The sequence below is a fragment of the Notolepis coatsorum genome (genome assembly GCF_963971535.1).
Source record: "Notolepis coatsorum genome assembly, chromosome: 4".
NCBI classification, from domain to species: Eukaryota; Metazoa; Chordata; class Actinopteri; order Aulopiformes; family Paralepididae; genus Notolepis; species Notolepis coatsorum.
The window spans coordinates 56,995,580-57,014,316 of NC_140168.1; the positions used below are offsets into that span (position 1 = coordinate 56,995,580).

At 44.3% G+C, this 18,737-nt stretch overlaps 1 protein-coding gene across 1 annotated transcript in view; it reads left to right on the forward strand.

Annotated features, from left to right (window-relative positions):
* Positions 1-18,737, forward strand: part of myo1g (myosin IG) — a 106,048-nt gene that overhangs the window by 18,252 nt on the left and 69,059 nt on the right. The window contains 7 exon segments of the mRNA XM_084313662.1: positions 92-262; positions 973-1,043; positions 8,351-8,425; positions 13,799-13,931; positions 17,884-18,050; positions 18,213-18,330; positions 18,332-18,434. Coding sequence (XP_084169788.1) covers positions 92-262; positions 973-1,043; positions 8,351-8,425; positions 13,799-13,931; positions 17,884-18,050; positions 18,213-18,330; positions 18,332-18,434 — 838 coding nt within the window.

Genomic DNA, 18,737 nt, shown 5'->3' on the forward strand with positions numbered 1-18,737 from the left:
ATCTATCTATTACACACACAAATACATGCATAAATCAATCAATCTTCATCAACCACAACCAGTCACACCCCTGTCACTCTTCCTCTGCCAGATCGACTACTTCAACAACCAGATCATTGTGGACCTGGTGGACCAGCCCCACAAAGGCGTCATCTCCATCCTGGACGAGGCGTGTCTTGGTGTGGGCAGAGTGACCGACACCGTCTGCCTGGAGAGCATGAACACCCGGCTGGCACAGCACCCCCACTACACCTCCCGCAAGGTCAGAACACCTTCTTGCTATCAGATCTTAGTATTGGGGAACTTCTCTGATGCCAATAGCCTGTTTTAGCCTGGTATCAGTCCAATGTAATAGTCAAGTCAAGTCACGTCAAGTCGAGTGTTCCTTTATTGATCCCCTTGGGGGAAATTCAAGTGTCATAGCAGCACAAGATAAGATAAGATATTCCTTTATTGATCCCCTTGGGGACATTCGGACATCATAGCAGTACTGGTATTAATGCTGTTTTACAAAGAAAATAATGCTTCACGTAAGCATCTTATTTTCAATTGCTGCTATTGTGTAATGTGGTACTGTAATATGAATGCAGTACCATTAGACAGCCAATAGAGAGCAGTAGTTCCCCAGTGTTTTACCTCCAAAGTGGCACTCATTATTTCATTCACTTAATTTTAGAGCATATGTAATGTATCTATGTATATCTATATAGACTTTTCTCTTTAAAGGTAAATGAGTTTGAATGTGGCCACTAGTGATGTCATTGGGGACATTGAATGCTTGTGTTGTGTTAATTACAGCTCCATGAAATGATGTAGATAAAATACGGACTGTACTGGGACTGTTACCGTATCATTTAATTGAGCTGTAATTAACACAACAAAATGATTCAATATCCCCAATGACATCACATGCTCACTCAGTCGGTCTCCTTTGCCATTCAACCCTGCAACAATGTTGTGTCTCAATCGTAGCTCACTCCCACCGACAAGACCATGGAATTCCAGAAACACTTCCGCATCCGCCACTACGCCGGAGACGTCACGTGAGTCGCTCGCCCCTTCACTGTGTCCTCCACCTCTGTTGCTATTAAGATAAGATATTCCTTCATTGATCCCCTTGGGATAGCAGCACGGGGGAGGGAAGCTACAGGTATGGGCATGGTAATAGAAGAAAGACATAAATATAGGCAATACAATTAAATCTGAATATAAAATATGATAAAAATAAACAGTGTAAGGTGAAGATGAGGGTCTGTATGCTCTATCCATCATCGTGTGTTACAATAAATATAGGCAATAAATATTGTGGAGGCTGATGGCTGCTGGCATGAAGGACTGGGTGTGGGGGGGGGGGGATTTAAGGAGTGCAGTGGACAGATGACGCCATGACAGTTGCCCCTTGCTGCTTTGGTTTGATAACCTTTCATCTTGAAGTCCCCAAGATAGGTCTCACGTACAAATTAGACTGCACTGTATTTTTGTGTCCCCTCCCACATTCTTTATTTGACTAACTATTTTATTGCACTACACACTATTACACTATTGTACTCTGTCTATTCTATTTTATTCTTTTTATTATTGTCTATTTCAAAACTGCCATAGAATCAAACCATAAACAAGGTGGCCTGTTGGGATGTTGGAGCCTAATGTGGTTTTTATACGTCTACATTTTGTCTTCTTTGCTGCTGTGAAGCACTTTGAGCTGCAATTCTTGGATGAAAGGTGCTATATTACAAAAAAAGTTTATTATTATTATTATTATTATTATTATTATTATTATTATTATTATTATTATTATTATTATTATTATTATTATTATTATTATTATTATTATTATTATTATTATTATTATTATTATCCCAGTCACCCCCCCTGCGCTGCCCCTCGATGAAGAGAGAGGAGGACATTATAAAGTCAAGGGAGCGAGAGGCGGCACCAGGGCGGCGAGGGAGGGAGCTGATGTGATTATTTTGGCTCTGAACAATGTAAGTCGGTAGCAGCAGCAGCAGCAGTAATCAAGAGGGGGAACTGGAGCAGGCTTTACTGGGGGAGACGGCCTCTGTGTTGCCGGGAGATCCAGGCTAATGCGACGGAGGACACGCACTCAACCAGCCAGGAAATCACGCAACCTTTACTTCCGTAATCATCTCGAAGATCCCCAAGATAGGTCTCACGTACAAATGTGTCCCCTCCCTCCCACATCCCATCAGCCCCAAGGGCCCCTCCCTCCCGAGTACCTTTTTCAGGTCAGTGTGTGCTGGATTATGGCTTGCGCTGGTATGACAGGGATGGCTGTCCCCTGACTGTCACTTTGTGTGTGTCTCCTGTCACCGCCGTCCCCCGGGCGTCCCCCACACACACACATACACTCTGTAAGGGCCCTTGCCTTCTGACAGTACCCTCCATCGTCCCAGTCCTGTCCTCAATCCTACCTCGACCTGCCCTGTCCTATCCAATTTTATCCTATTTCATCCGTACTCTGGCTAAATATACCCATGTCCCAGCCCCCCCCCCCAACACCAACCAACCACCACACGCTTGACCTACTTCACTCCCTCTTCCTTCCTTTTCTCACTCACTCTCTCTCTCCTCCTCCTCCTCCTCCTCCTCCTCCTCCTCCTCCTCCTCCTCCTCCTCCTCCTCCTCCTCCTCCTCCTCCTCCCCCTCTCTCTCGTTTCCTCTCTCTCTTCCTCCTCCTCCTCCGCCCATACTGCAGTCCTCACCTGGTTCTCCTAGCCGTCCTCGGTTTTTAATTCCCCACAGTATTTCAACCTGCAAATACAGCGCTTTGAACAGCATAGTGCTTTATACACTCTGTCAAAAGATATATATCGCATTACCCTGCCCTACGACTTTCACTTGCTAACACCGCCCCATCTCACTGTCTCTATCTCTCTCTCTCTGTCTCTCTCTCTCTCTCTCTCTCTCGATAACTAACTCGGGTTAGCTACCCATGTTATTAACCGTCCACCTAACACAGTGCATCTCTGGCCTCACACCATGCTTCCTCTTCCTACGGTACTTAAATACACCTTCCTCTACATCATTGGGCGATCTCCGGAGAGCTGCTGCCTCACTCTGTCCTCTGCTGTCTGTTCTACGCTGTCTGTCCTCTGCTGTCTGTCCTCTGCTGTCTATCCTCTGATGTCTGTCCTCTGCTGTCTGTCCTACGCTGCTGCCTCACTCTGTCCTCTGCTGTCTGTCCTCTGCTGTCTGTCCTCTGCTGCTGCCTCACTCTGTCCTCTGCTGTCTGTCCTACACTGCTGCCTCACTCTGTCCTCTGCTGTCTGTCCTCTGCTGCTGCCTCACTCTGTCATCTGCTGTCTGTCCTACACTGCTGCCTCACTCTGTCCTCTGCTGTCTGTCCTCTGCTGCTGCCTCACTCTGTCCTCTGCTGTATGTCCTCTGCTGTCTGTCCTCTGCTGTCTGTCCTACGCTGCTGCCTCACTCTGTCCTCTGCTGTCTGTCCTCTGCTGCTGCCTCACTCTGTCCTCTGCTGTCTGTCCTCTGCTGCTGCCTCACTCTGTCATCTGCTGTCTGTCCTACACTGCTGCCTCACTCTGTCCTCTGCTGTCTGTCCTCTGCTGCTGCCTCACTCTGTCCTCTGCTGTCTGTCCTACGCTGCTGCCTCACTCTGTCCTCTGCTGTCTGTCCTCTGCTGCTGCCTCACTCTGTCCTCTGCTGTCTGTCCTCTGCTGCTGCCTCACTCTGTCCTCTGCTGTATGTCCTCTGCTGTCTGTCCTCTGCTGCTGCCTCACTCTGTCCTCTGCTGTCTGTCCTCTGCTGCTGCCTCACTCTGTCCTCTGCTGTCTGTCCTACGCTGCTGCCTCACTCTGTCCTCTGCTGTCTGTCCTCTGCTGCTGCCTCACTCTGTCCTCTGCTGTCTGTCCTACGCTGCTGCCTCATTCTGTCCTCTGCTGTCTGTCCTCTGCTGCTGCCTCACTCTGTCCTCTGCTGTCTGTCCTCTGCTGCTGCCTCACTCTGTCCTCTGCTGTCTGTCCTCTGCTGCTGCCTCACTCTGTCCTCTGCTGTCTGTCCTACGCTGCTGCCTCACTCTGTCCTCTGCTGTATGTCCTCTGCTGTCTGTCATCTGCTGTCTGTCCTCTGCTGCTGCCTCACTCTGTCCTCTGCTGTCTGTCCTCTGCTGCTGCCTCACTCTGTCCTCTGCTGTATGTCCTCTGCTGTCTGTCATCTGCTGTCTGTCCTCTGCTGTATGTCCTCTGCTGTCTGTCCTCTGCTGTCTGTCCTCTGCTGCTGCCTCACTCTGTCCTCTGCTGTCTGTCCTACGCTGTGTCCTCTGCTGTCTGTCCTCTGCTGTATGTCCTCTGCTGTCTGTCCTCTGCTGTCTGTCCTACGCTGCTGCCTCACTCTGTCCTCTGCTGTCTGTCCTCTACTCTACGCTGCTGCGCTTGTCCTTGGACACGAACGCTGTCCTGTTATTATGTCCCCTCTCATCTCTCATTCTCTCTCTCTGTCTCTCTCTGTCTAGCCCTCTTCTCTCTCCTTCTCGCCCTCTTCTCAATCTCTTTCTCTCTCTCTCGCTATAGACTACGCTACGTGTCCTTCTCTATCTCGATCTCAGGGCACTTGTTTGTTTTCAATGATCCAAATCTAAATAAATTGTTACCTTTGTCTCAGTTCTTTTTGGGTTAGGTTATGTTTCACATTGCGGGGTGACAATCGAGCCACACTTTCTAAACAAAGCCATGGGGTGGCGCTGAGGTGGTCTCAGTCCGCTTCCAAGTGAACCCTGGAGTGGTTTGTTTAAAGTATGAAAGTAATTGGACCAAAAGCAGGAAAAGACTGCGTATTTAATTATACCCCAAATATCCCAGTGGTTTATACAGTGGTGCAGTCGTGGTCACACGCGGTTACACGCAGTGTTACCAGATCACATGTGCGTGCGTGTGTGTGTGTGTATAAATCAGTTCTGTGCGCATGCACGTGGCGTGGCGTGTTACCAGTTCCCATATTACGACTGCACCACTGGGTTTATATAACTGTAAACTATGGTTAAATATAAATAATGTCCCACAGAGCGTTTGATCCCACTGGTGCCTCTAACAAAGGCTGTGCTGTGCTCCCCGTCGTATGAAAGGGAACTCTGACAGTCTGCTTCGATGCACTCCGTCAGTTTGTCAACTTTCTTCTCGTTTCCCTGTGAGTGCGGGGAGGAATTGGTCCGTGTGCCTGATTTTGTTAATCGACTAAGCGACATGACCGTTTACACAACTAAGCCTCTTCCTGTGACTCATTTGAATGAGAAGTGTTTGTGTGTGTGTGAGTCAGGGAGGGAGGTGGAGCTAAGGTTATGACTGATAGGAAGTAGGGGTGTGAGGAGAGGAGGACTGGATGCATCTTGATGCATTAATATGAATGTGAAAATTAGGGATGCTCGATATTGGCTTTTTTACCGATACCGATATTCCGATATTGTCCAACTCTTAATTTCGATACCGATACCGATACCGATATCAACCGATACCGATATATGCAGGGTTTCCCCCCAAAAAAACGGAATAATTTCAGGTAACTAATAATTTCACTGGATGCATTCAAAAGGCTTTCTAAATGTAAGCATTATCTGTGCAAAATATGATAATTAAAAAAGTAAAAATTAACATTACATATCTCTTGTTGTTGAATTAAACCAACATGCATACTTTTGACAATAAATAAAATAAGAATTGGTTCTTACTTGCTTGCCTGGGTAAATAAAGGTTAAATAAAGGTAAAAAAAAACGATATTTTCCGATATCACATTTTACTGCCGATATCGGCCGATAATATCGGTCGGCCGATAATATCGGACATCCCTAGTGAAAATCCAACCGTGTCTTGTAAATGATAATCCATATGAATCCACGTTAAAGGTAGAAGCTGTAATGCTCCCAAACAGCGACCTCTAGGGAAAAGAGCCTCACTTTGGTATTGCTCTTTGCTTGTTTGGTTCTGATTATGTGTGGGTTGGAGTCGAGTGAGAAGAGGGGAGGCGCTGCTATTGCTGGCCACACCTCAGGCTCTGCCAAAGAGAGGTCTGGAGAAATTCACAGTGTAATAACTTACTATATAGCTATATATTATATTACAGTATAATATATTATAAATATATATATATATTACCACTATATAGTGACTTATTATACTGTACATTTCTCCAGACCTCTCTTGGCAGAGCCTGAGGTGTGATTAATGATCAGTTCAATCATTAGCAAATGTATCAGTACTAAATACCTGTATGTCCCTATGCCATAAATGTCATGTATGTTGAGTATGTCATAAATGTCAATATGAATTGAAAATGGGGGACCCTGATGTAAACAAGACAAACGTCTTTCTCTGGTTTGCATCCCCTTAACAATTGTGTGTATTGAGCCGTACTGTATTGTACCCATTCTGCAATCTGTTAAATAAAGTTTTCATTCATTCATTCATTCACACCTCATGGTGTATGTACCTACAGCACCGGACCCCGCCCCTTCTACCATGTGTATAAAATATGTTCACTGGTTATCAAGAGCTATATTGAGGATAGGAGGCCTGTATCTTCATGGAGTCATCCAGCATAACTCTTGACTAATTAGTATTTCGATACTCTGGTTTGAGTTAATACATCTGTGATAAGTCTATTTGACTGAGTATATCCTTGCTCCGGCTAATTTCCTCCACAGATAGAATACAAGAAGGACTATTCTGATCATATGTTTCACTGTCTCCACTGTTATCTCCCCACCTACATACACTATAGACCATGGAATTCTGGACCGAATCACATCTAAAAACAATGATCTTCTCAGATAGGGGTCTCTGAGACAAATCAAATGGGGGTCCATGAACTATTACGTGTCAATTGGGGGTCCTTTTTGAGAACCAATATGCTAAGTTACCTTGCAGCCCGATAGCTTTCTAATGAACTCACAGAGAGAGGAAATTGGGTATCTATTTTCTTGTCTGAAGACGGTAAGAAGTGGTGCCGGGAGAACAGCCTCTCCCTGAACGTCAGCAAAACGAAAGAGATGATTGTGGACTTTAGGAGGTCGGGGGCCAGGGACTACAGCCCCCTCAGCAATGTCAGCATCAACGGGGCACCGGTCGAGTGAACAGTTTTAAGTATCTCGGAGTCCACATATCCAAGGACTTGACATGGACCACACACATTGACAGTGTAGTGAAGAAGGCATGGCAACGCCTCTACTTCCTTAGGTGCCTAAGGAAGTTCAAAGTGAGTCAGAAGATCCTTAAGAACTACATGCACAATAGAGAGCATCCTGACTGGCAATATCACCTCCTGTTTTGGGAATAGCACCGCACAGCACACGACCGCAACAGACTACAGAGAGTGGCACGTTCAGCCGAACGCACAATTGGAGGTGGGCTTCCCACTCTCCAGAACATTTACAACAAGTGTTGCAGGGCCATGGCTAAGAGAATAACCAAAGACTCTAGTCACCCAAACAACTGCCTCTTTGAACTGTTGCGGTCAGGCAAGCGCTACCGGAGTCTCATGGCCAGTACAGAGAGACTCAGAAGGAGCTTCTATCCCCAGGCCATCCGGATGCTCAATGACTCCATGTAACAATCCATCATCATTCTACACTCATTGCACACACATCCACATGCACACACTCACTTTTAAACAAACGCCTTAACACTCACTTTAGACACGTTAACACCACATTATATTTATCTATTATTAAAGAGATTTGCACTACATTCATACCTCATTTGCAATCGCACCTTACCTCAATGTTTTGTACCTCAAGTTTTTCTGCATTGTACCTCACTGTTTACTAATTTTGACTACTTTAGATTGTATATTGTACTGTATATTGTATATATGTATATTGTATATTCCTCTTTACTTACTTTTTTATTTTTTTTACTTACTTTCTTACCTACTTTCTTTTACTGTATGAAGCACACTCTCAGGGGCTCATACAGAACCAAGCATTTCACCGTAAAGTATGTGTATTTTATTGTGATATTTAATAAACAAACTTGAAACTTGTAAGCGCATTTCCCATAATGTTGGCATGCCCCTTTAACAACAACAGACCACAGGCTCACCAACAATAAAAGGCTTTTCTCTTATCGTACCTGCAGTCATCTCAAATTACAAATATGAGCGCTCCAAAATGTAAATAAATACATAAAAAAAAACATAATGATATGACGTGAACTGAAACGCATCACAGATTCTTGCCGGTAAGCAGATGGTAAGATTTCCCATAATGTTGGCGTGTTCCTTTAAACAGAGTGCTTTCCAGAAGTCTCCCTTCCATTCAAACCATGAGCCCGTTTCACTCACGTAGACACTCACTTTCTGTCTTCTTTTGTCTGCCTATTTCAGATATTCCATTGAGGGCTTTTTGGACAAGAACAAGGACCTGATGTTCCAGGATTTCAAACGTCTCATGTATAACAGGTATCAAATGCCAATCCGCACTCAAGGCCGCACTAAACATTTTAGAAGCTCTTCAGCCCTGCGTTCCACAGCCTGTGATAACTCCTCTTGCGAGTCGCGCTGTTTCTATGTACACTCCGCAAGCAACGGGTCCAATAAATGCGTCTTAAAGGGGAACTATTTTACTATTTCTTTCACTATTTGGGCACTTTTACACAATTCCTGTGAGTCTATGGAACACCTCTGTAATATTTTTAATTTTTTTATTCATTGTTTTGTATTTCTAATCAAGTCCTCAAAAACAGCATTTTTCTACCTCAAGATCTTAAGCCGTTTTGAGCCTGGGCTCCAACCACTGTGTGCAGCTCATCATGTACCTCGCCATTATCATGCAGCGGTGTCTCTCTGACATCACAAATCATCACATTTTCAGATGACTCAGTTCAGTGAGGGTGAATATTGTGAGAGGAGAATTGGAAGAATGCGCCAATATGAGAATTAGAGACATAGATCATATTAATATAAGTTCACATAGCTAGGAAACAATGCTAAACACTCAAAAAGGCCATTTATAAGATAGTTCCCCTTTAACATGCTTTACATACTCGCCATTCCTGTATGCCCACTTCAAGGTATAAACCTTAACTAACGTTAGCTGCTAATGCTAACTAAGCTAAATAGCTCAGAGACACAGGAGAAATTAGTTTCGTGGAGTTCCAATAGTGAGGAAAGGGGGGGGGGTGGGGCTGAGCCCGTCTCTCTCCCTCCCTCCCTCTCTCTTTCTCTCTGTACATTCAATGATGATGATCAATGAAGTAGCCAAAAGTTACACTATAAAAACGAACTGGATAGTGGATGATAATAAATATTTCACTTCATTAGCAAAAATATTGTAAAATCATTAAGTCTGCTATAATCTATTATCTTGTGTGTGTGTGTGTGCAGGGACGTGCACAGGACTTTAGAGGGACAGGTGCACAAAGGCTGAAAAGGGCACTATATCCTTTTGTGTGTTTTAACCGAGCGCGCACAGCGCGCAAGCCCGATTTTTAAGGGCCCTTTTCGGGCGGGGGGCCCCCTTATGATTTTTGGGGGGTTTTGGTGATCAAATATTGAATATTGAACTATAATAATCAGTGCAGGACCTCACTTATCCTTGAAAGACACTTTTATCACTGACTTAAAAGGCCCATACATCTCCATAAATGTTCAGGGGGGAGGGAATAAGTGCTTACCCTACAGACCCCAAGAAGTGCTGTATATTCTGTATTGTTTAATATAAATGCATTTTTTATTCCAATCCCGATTTGTATTTGAGATTCCCAAATCCCATTGGACTTGACTTCTTCGTGTCCCTCAGTGAGTGTAATACCAGCATTCAACTGTATGCGCCACAGCGGTTTCTATCATCATCATCATCACCACCCACGCTATGCATAAAATATATAGGTCCGCGGAGAGGCACGCTGAGGAGGCCGTGCAAACTGCAATGGAATACGGGGCATCTCTCTCTCTCTTTACCTAATATTTTTATTCTATCCTGACATTATTCAGTCGGAAGGGCATTCTATATGCTTAACGGTAAAAAAAAAAATTATAATAATATATATATTTTTTTTCTTCAAAAAGGGCTCTTTTTTATGAGGCTCAAAAAGGCAGGTGCTCAAGCACCCCTTGGGCTCTATAGAATAGAATAGATCTTTATTTGTCATTGTTGGTACAACGAACATTTGTTAGGAACATCACCACTGGCATACAAACATAAGATATAGCATGTGCAAAATAATAATGTCAATAATAATAGTAATATAGTAATAAAGTATCAATGTCCCAATGTCCTCAATATATAACATACCATCATTGTCCCAAGTGCATTTAGTGCTAGTGCAAATAAATTAATAAATATAAATATTTCAGTGAAAGTCCAGTGAGTTAATGGAAGGAGGGGGGGGGGGGGGCACGTGCCTGTGTGTATACATTTACTATAGGCTACTTTTTTATTTTTTTATTTACATGGATTAGGCTAATTAGCTTTAACGATCCTGATTCCTGAGCCTATTTTATTCAAAAGGAAGATATTGATTTAAATATCTATAGCCTATATATATATATATATATATATATATATATATATATATATATATATATATATATATATAAAAAAACATTTGAATCGTATCTCCTGTGCTGGCACAAGCACTACCATAGCGTGGAGCGGAGAGATAACACACAATACATATAATAATTCATGGAGATATACTAAAAACAGCTATTTATAATTTTTGGCCAGTAAAAAATCTCTCTGGCTGGTATAGTTTTTTAAATCTAAAGCTCAATTTGTTCCCTGTTTTTTAGCATTCAGCTACTTATTACTTAGTTATTGCAAGATAATAAAGTAGCTATAATGAGTCAATAGATAAAAAGCAGTAATGGCATGTAGGTTACTCACCCTACTCATGTACAGTAGGCATCCATACTACACAGCATTTATAGACATAAATAAACTTCATGGCTCATCTCCTACTATGAGTATTTAGTGGTGGTGTCAAAGAGGCAACTACCCATGTGATCTGAGGATACTAGTAAAACAATTTGAAATATTCAATTGCAAATAGAATCAATTGTTGTAGTTTTTCTTGTAAATTAATCGTTTTGATTAATCGAATAATCGATAAAATAATCGACAGATTAATCGATAACAAAATAATCGTTAGTGACAGCCCTACTTTCAATATCAAACAGAAGTTCCTTTAAATTACTTCCTGAGCAATATAAATGTGTATCGTCTGCAAAAACGATGTGGTCAATACAATAGTATACATTAACCCTTTGGCCTGTTTTATTTATTTATTTATTTTAGCCTGTAGATGATTACAAGCCAAAGAACCCCTTTTAGTGCTATTTAGCACACTTTGTGTTAAGAGTGTAGAACAGCAGGCCTTTGCGCACACCCCACCTTCCCTCCCCGGTTAAATCACATGTGTTCTTCTATGCAGCTTATAGACTAATATGTAGGCCGCCCAAAAGATTTTGTTGTTCTCTGACAATAAAGTTGTATCTAATCTAATTTAATATTTGTCTGATGTTCTGAAAACAAAATCAAACGAAAAAAAGCTTTATAGAGCAGACAAGGTTTAACCATGATAAATTGGCCCATGTTCAAGATTTCTAAAGTTCTAAAGTGATTCATACATAAGAATGATAAATAGCCGAAATATGACATTTGTGGCCTGTTTTCCATACATGAGGAAAGAGGAGCGGATGTCCCCGGTTCCAATGAAGTAGTTTTCCATGTTTGATCACCATGTCCGCTTGTAATACTTGTAGTCATTATTTTTCTTTTATTGACTTGGTGTAGTGGAAATATGTTTCATAATATTTGGAACAGTGTGTGTCTGGAGAACAAAAGCATTATTATTATTCAGCATACCATGACAACCCATGACAAATCACAATCACTTTTGAACAGATAAATTATAGGCTATCTATAAATAATATTTCTGGAATTGGCGTAAGTGAAGGCTGCTCTTAGTGCAGTAACATAGGAGAGCGGGAGGAGGAAGAGGAGGAGAGGGAGGAGGAGGAGGAGGAGGAGGAGGAGGAGGAGGAGGAGGAGAGAGAGGAGGAGAGGGAGGAGGAGAGGGAGGAGGAGGAGGAGAGGGAGGAGGGGAGGGGAGGAGGAGAGGGAGGAGGAAAGGGAGGAGAGGGAGGAGGATGAGGAGAGGGAGGAGGAGAGGGAGGAGGAGGAGAGAGAGGAGGAGAGGGAGGAGGAGAGGGAGGAGGAGGAGGAGAGGGAGGAGGAGGAGGAGAGGGAGGAGGAGGAGGAGGGGAGGGGAGGATAGGGAGGAGGAGAGGGAGGAGGAGAGGGAGGAGGAGGAGGAGAGGGAGGTGGAGGAGGAGGAGAGGGAGGAGGGGCAGGAGGGGAGGAGGAGAGGGAGCTAGCTGTGACTCTCGGGTTGGTTCTGAAATAGGTCTACAAAGCACACGCACACAATAAATATAATTTATTTCACATGCATAACTCATGATGACGATTTAAGACAAGCTTTCTCTAGGCTTTTGAAAATGTAGGGGAGTCCTTGCTCGTCAAGGAGCAGCCGAGATACGAGCGAAAACACCTTTTTCTTTATCTCTTTTGATGCGCAACTTTTAAAATATGATTATTAATATTTATGTGGGTCCAAACGAAGAGACAGGGCAGTCCTACAGGTAGTTTTTGACAGCAGTTCTACAGGTCGTTTTTGACAGCAGTCCTACAGTTAGTTTTTTGACAGCAGTCCAACAGGTCGTTTTTGACAGCGAACAGATGGTGCGCCAGGAGGAGTGCTCATAACATACATACATTTTATTTTATAGTATATAAAATATAAATAGATAATACAAATATCTGTGTCCATCTTATTATCTGTGTTTGGGGCTCATGCCTAATGTTGCTTCCTCACTCTGTCCTTTCTTCTGTCCCATCTCCCTTCCTCTCTCACTGACCCCCGCCTCTTTATCTCCCCCCTTTATCTCTCTCTCCCTCTCTCTCTGACCCTCTCTTTCTACCCACCCCTCTCTCTGACCCTCTCTCTCTCTCTCTCTCTCTCTCTCTCTCTCTCTCTCTCTCTCTCTCTCTCTCTCTCTCTCTCTCTTTTACTGACCCTCTCTTTCTACCCACCCCTCTCTCACTGCCCCCCCCCCTCTCTCTCTCTCTCTCTCTCTCTCTCTCTCTCTCTCTCTCTCTCTCTCTCTCTCTCTCTCTCTCTCTCTCTCTCTTTCTCACACACACACACACACACACACTGACCCCCCTCTCCCTCACTCATACTGACCCCCTTCTTCTCTCTTTCCCTCTGTATTTCCTTCTATCTTTCTCTCGTGCTGACCACACCCTATCTCTTTTACTGACCCCTTTTACTCTTTTACACCCCTCTCTCACTGCCCCCCCCCTCTCTCTCTCTCTCTCACACACACACACACACACACACACACACACACACACACACACACACACACATACACACACACACACACACACACACACACACACACACACACACACACACACACACACACACATACACACACATACACACACTGACCCCCCTCTCCCTCTCTCACACTGACCCCCTTCTTCTCTCTTTCCCTCTCTCTCTGTATTTCCTTCTTTCTCTCTTGCTGACCCCACCCTATCTCCTCCCTTTCTCTCTCTCTCTCTCCCACCTTCTCCTGTCATATATGTTATGATGAATTGAAAATGGGGGACCCTGATGTAAACAAGACAAAAGTCTTTCTCTGGTCTGCATCCCCTTAACAATTGTGTGTATTGAGCTGTACTGTATTGTACCCATTCTGCAATCTGTTAATACAATTTTCAATCAATCAAACTCACTCTCTCTCTCTTTCTCATAGTGCCAACCCGGTCTTGAAGGAGATGTGGCCAGAAGGTCAGCTGAGCATCACAGAAGTCACCAAGCGTCCTCTGACAGCAGCCTCCCTCTTCAAGAACTCCATTGTGGCGTTGGTGGACAACCTGGCCTGCAAGGTCAGTCAGTCACGTTTGGCTGATAGGTCACAGATTGTAAATTCACCACCGCCACCGTCCTCCAGTGTATCTGAAATACTGTTTAACCCTTTCACTACCACACTACCAAATAGTTAACCCTTTCACTGCCACAATACAGAATGTTAACCCTTTCACTGCCGCAATACAGAATGTTAACCCTTTCACTGCCACACGACAAAGGGTTAACCCTTTCACAACCACACTACAGAAGGTTAACCCTTTCACTACCACACTGCAGACGGTTAACCGTCTGTAGTGTGGTAGTGAAAGGTTAACCCTCTGTGGTGTGGTAGTGAAAGGGTTAAACATATAAACCAATGAAAGTCACCACATTATACTAAAATGCCCGGCTAACATCTGAGATGCATTTAGTTTCCTGAAAATCTGAAAAGAAAACATAATTCCCCTTTACCCGTAATATCTATCTATCCAGATCGTATCATATCTCTACAGCAGATATCGCCAAAACGAATGATCTGGGTACCGACCAAAGCGATCTGGATGGATAGATAGCATTCTGGGTAAGAGAACAGATAGCATTCTGGGTAAGAGAACATGTTATTAAAAAAAATGGGTGGGTGAACTACCTCTTCAATACAGTGTCTATAAATGAACCCTTTCACTGCCACATGACAGAAGGTTAACCCTTTACTATCACACAATCGACGGTCGGGGTTAACCGGCTGTCGTGTGGCAGTGAAAGGGTTAACCTTCTGTGTATTGTCGCAGTGAAAGGGTTAACCGTTTGGTAGTGCGGCAGTGAAAGGGTTACGAGGAGGAAATGATTCCTCAGATACCTATATCACAATGGCAAAACGTTTCAGAAAACAAGCGGCATTTTAGTCAAACGTGGTGACTTTGAATGGTTGACGCAGTGTGTTTTAGACACATTGTCAGATACACTGGAGGCCGGTACCAGCGGTGAAAGGGCAGAAAACAGCACCGTCCTCCTCAAGCCCGTCCACTCCTCCTGCTTGGAGTCACAGACTATTCTTACACGGGCTACAACATCGTCTGTCTCAGTGTCCCCGTCTCTCTTTCAGGGGGAGAAAAGGGGTCGACGGATGATAGGCCCCACGTGCATCACAACACCGATACGTTGTTATTTTTGTGTCATTAAGTTCTCTCTCTCTCTCTCTCTCTCTCTCTCTCTCTCTCTCTCTCTCTCTCTCTCTCTCTCTCTCTTGTCTGTCTGGTCTGGTCAGTCGAGCGCTCGGAGCTGGGAGGGACGTGGACGCGCGACACTTAGGGCTGACCCCAATTAGTCGAATAGTCGACTAATCGATCTAAAGGAGCCGTAGTCGACTGCCAACCTTTGTCTAATGAAATTTTTTTTATCATTCTTTCCAAAAGCAAAGAGGCCTAGAAGCGTGGCTAACGCTAATGGCGCGCATACCAGAGAGGCTAACTGCCTAAGAAACAGGCACAGAGGCACTGAAAGAGGATTTCACCCATCTAATGAACACACTAGACTAGACAAATATCAAGATGTATCCATCAGTGGACCAATTGCATGCTTTCGCAGAGGACAAGAAGCCTTCAGTCGACTCCTTCAGACATTAAGCACCCCCACAGCCCAAATGGAATGAAATAAATATATATATATATTATACATTTATTTGAAAAAAATCTATTTTTTTTATAGTCGACTACCAGTCGGATTTTTCGGCCAATCAAAGTCGACTATACAAATTCTTAGTCTGGGACAGCCCTAGCGACAACATAAGCTTGCGGCGCACCTCACTCCATCCAAGCTCTCTCCCTCCCCGGGTGAGGTCTGACGTCTCCTGCTGTTATTTTGGGATGACCCTGCTGTCGCGCCTCACTGCAGCTGAGGCAAAGTGACGGGAGCCTCCCCTAGGGGGCTGTGCTTGTTTTTTCTTGTTTTTGTTTTTTTATTATTGTCATTTTAGGTCACTTTCAAGGGCTAGGAACACCTGCACCCCCCCCCCCCCCCCCCCCCCCCCCGGTCACACATTCGTATTTACTTATTTACAAGGACAACCTGGGGAAGAGTGCGAATCCAACCTCATGGGGACGTGCAATGTGGAGAAAAACAAGGGAGAAAAAAAAGCATTCTATGCTGGGAAGATCCCTGTTGAATTGAGCTAGATTTGTGGTGTGTTTGCATTCATACATACATACATACATACATACGCATACAGTAGAGTATGTATGTATCATTGATGTGGATGGACGTCAGGGGAGACGCAGCGAGACGCTGGGAGCTTTGTTCCGCTTCTAGTTCATCCCTCGGGACAGAGAGTGACGGACAGGCTCAGTTGGCGTCCTGCGGCCTCTTTTTCATGTGACAGGGACATGTGTCCCTGAGAGACTCGGTCAAGCCGCAGGCGTCCGTCGTGCAGAACAACAAGAAGCTCCCGTTGGTACAGTATTCTATGCTAGTTAGTCGTTTTATGCTGTGAAATATGGCTGTTGATGAATGAGCTCGGTGCTTGTAGGAGTCTCTGTTATGATTTTGCCAGATGGATTAAGGCCAATGAATCCAGTTTGGAAAGCAATCACTGCTTTCCATTATTCAGTGTTTTATCATTCACATGCCATTTAGTCTCAAATTACTGTCCCACAAGAAGATGAGAAGATTACTTTGTCAATTTACACAAGGCAAGTGAAGTTAATCTTTCTGCATATACCTCCTAGATACATATACACATAGTCCCCTACACATGTTCATTTCATCAGAGATGTCAGAGTGCAGGGTTTCCCACAATGGAGCAGTTTGGGGATTCAATGCCTTGCTTAAGGGCACTGTGAATGGTAAGCATGTAATACCAGCCACCCACCAGTTGCTAGTATACACCCTCCTATCTGCGGGTCAAACCAGCAACCTTTGGCCTCTCTACCACTAGGCCATCCTGCCACCTACAGTATATACACTATAAACCTTTTCAGTGGAATTCCATTGCTAGGAGAACAGCTTGGGCTAACAGGTGAATTTCCTGTTAGCTATTATTATTATTCAATTCAATTCAATTCAATAAAAAAAAATGTATTAGTCCTGCAAGGGGCAATTTTTTTTTTTAAATGTTACTTTTTTGGCGTTTTATCGCTTTATTGCTACTGGGCAGTCCAGTAGAGAGAGACAGAGGAGGAATGGGAGACAGAGTGGGGGGAAGACATTCGGCAAATAACGACGGGTTCGGGAGTCGAACCCGGGTCGGCCGAGTCGCGGCTGAGCGCGTGTGGTTCGCCACTGGGGCGCCCCACTGCAATTTAAGGCATACATACGGCAAACAGCTGCACTTATAAACATGATCCTTATATTGTTGATCTGTCAAGTCTAATAAATAAATTCGGTCAGTACAAAAAAATTACATTTTCGTCAAATATTTTCAAATCAAGGGGTCAAAAGGTGCATATTAATAATAATAATAAATGACCATTCCTTGTACTGTGGCCATTCACCAGTCGAATGGCCTCTGGAACAAAACCAAACTTCCTTCTGTTTGTTTTACAGGCAGGCTGTAACAGCGCAACAGGAAATAAACGTTGGCCCATTTAATTTTTTTTTTTTTTTTAACCTTTATTCACCAGAGTTCTCTGAGCAAGAATGCTCTTTTTCAGCAACGCTTTGCTTCACATTCACACAGTTCCATTCACACCTGGCAGCCACACAGTAAAACCACAGTCTGACGCCGTTGGCCACTGAGCAACTCCACTGGAGCAGTTGGGGGTTAAGTGCCTTGCTCAAGGGGCACTTCAGCGAGTTGGTATTGAGGGACAGGAGAGAGTTATTCATTCACTTCCCCACTCAGATTTGTTCTGCCTGGGCTGGGGGATCGGACCTGTGACCTTCCGGTTACAAGCCTGCTTCTCTATAACCTTTAGGCCACTGCTGCCCAAGATTAAGAATGTTAATATGTCGAGTTCATGCATGTATATCTATATATACTTCTGTCTTGTATTGCAGGAGCCATACTATGTACGATGTGTGAAGCCCAACGAGGTGAAGTCCCCGGTACTGTTTGACGACGGTCGCTGCCGACACCAGGTGGCGTACCTGGGCCTGCTGGAGAACGTCAGAGTACGCAGGGCAGGTTTTGCCTACCGTCAACCGTACGCACGCTTCCTGCAAAGGTCAGAAACAACTTCACACTCAATTGATTTCTCAGTTCAAGATTTAGGATACAGTTGGATCAGCACAGTTTCAAGCATCAAGGATTCAATGATACAGGAAAAAAAACATCCAATTTTTACCACAACCATTCCTGTCTTCCTTCTCCCCCGCTGGGACCGTAGGTATAAGATGACGTGCGAGTTCACCTGGCCAAACCACATGATGCCCACCGACAGGGAGGCTGTGGAGGCCATCGTCACCCAGAACGGTTTCCATGACGACGTGGCCTACGGGCATACCAAAGCTGTTTGTCCGAACGCCCCGGTCCCTCTTCGCGCTGGAGCAGGAGAGGGCCGCTCTCATCCCCATCCTGGTGCTGTTTCTACAGAAGGTACGGCCCCCTAGTGGCGGTGGGGGGAACCAGAGCCACCGTCTGTGATGTTCAGGAGAAGTCCCAACTGGAAGGTTTGAATGAATGAACGAATGAAAACTTTATTTAACAGATTGCAGAATGGGTACAATACAGTACGGCTCAATACATACAATTGTTAAGGGGATGCAGACCTGAGAAAGACGTTTGTCTTGTTTCCATCAGGGTCCCCCATTTTCAATTCATATAGACATTTATGACATACACAACATACATGACATTTATGGCATAGGGACATATAGGTATTTAGTACTGATACATTTGTGACATAAGCGGT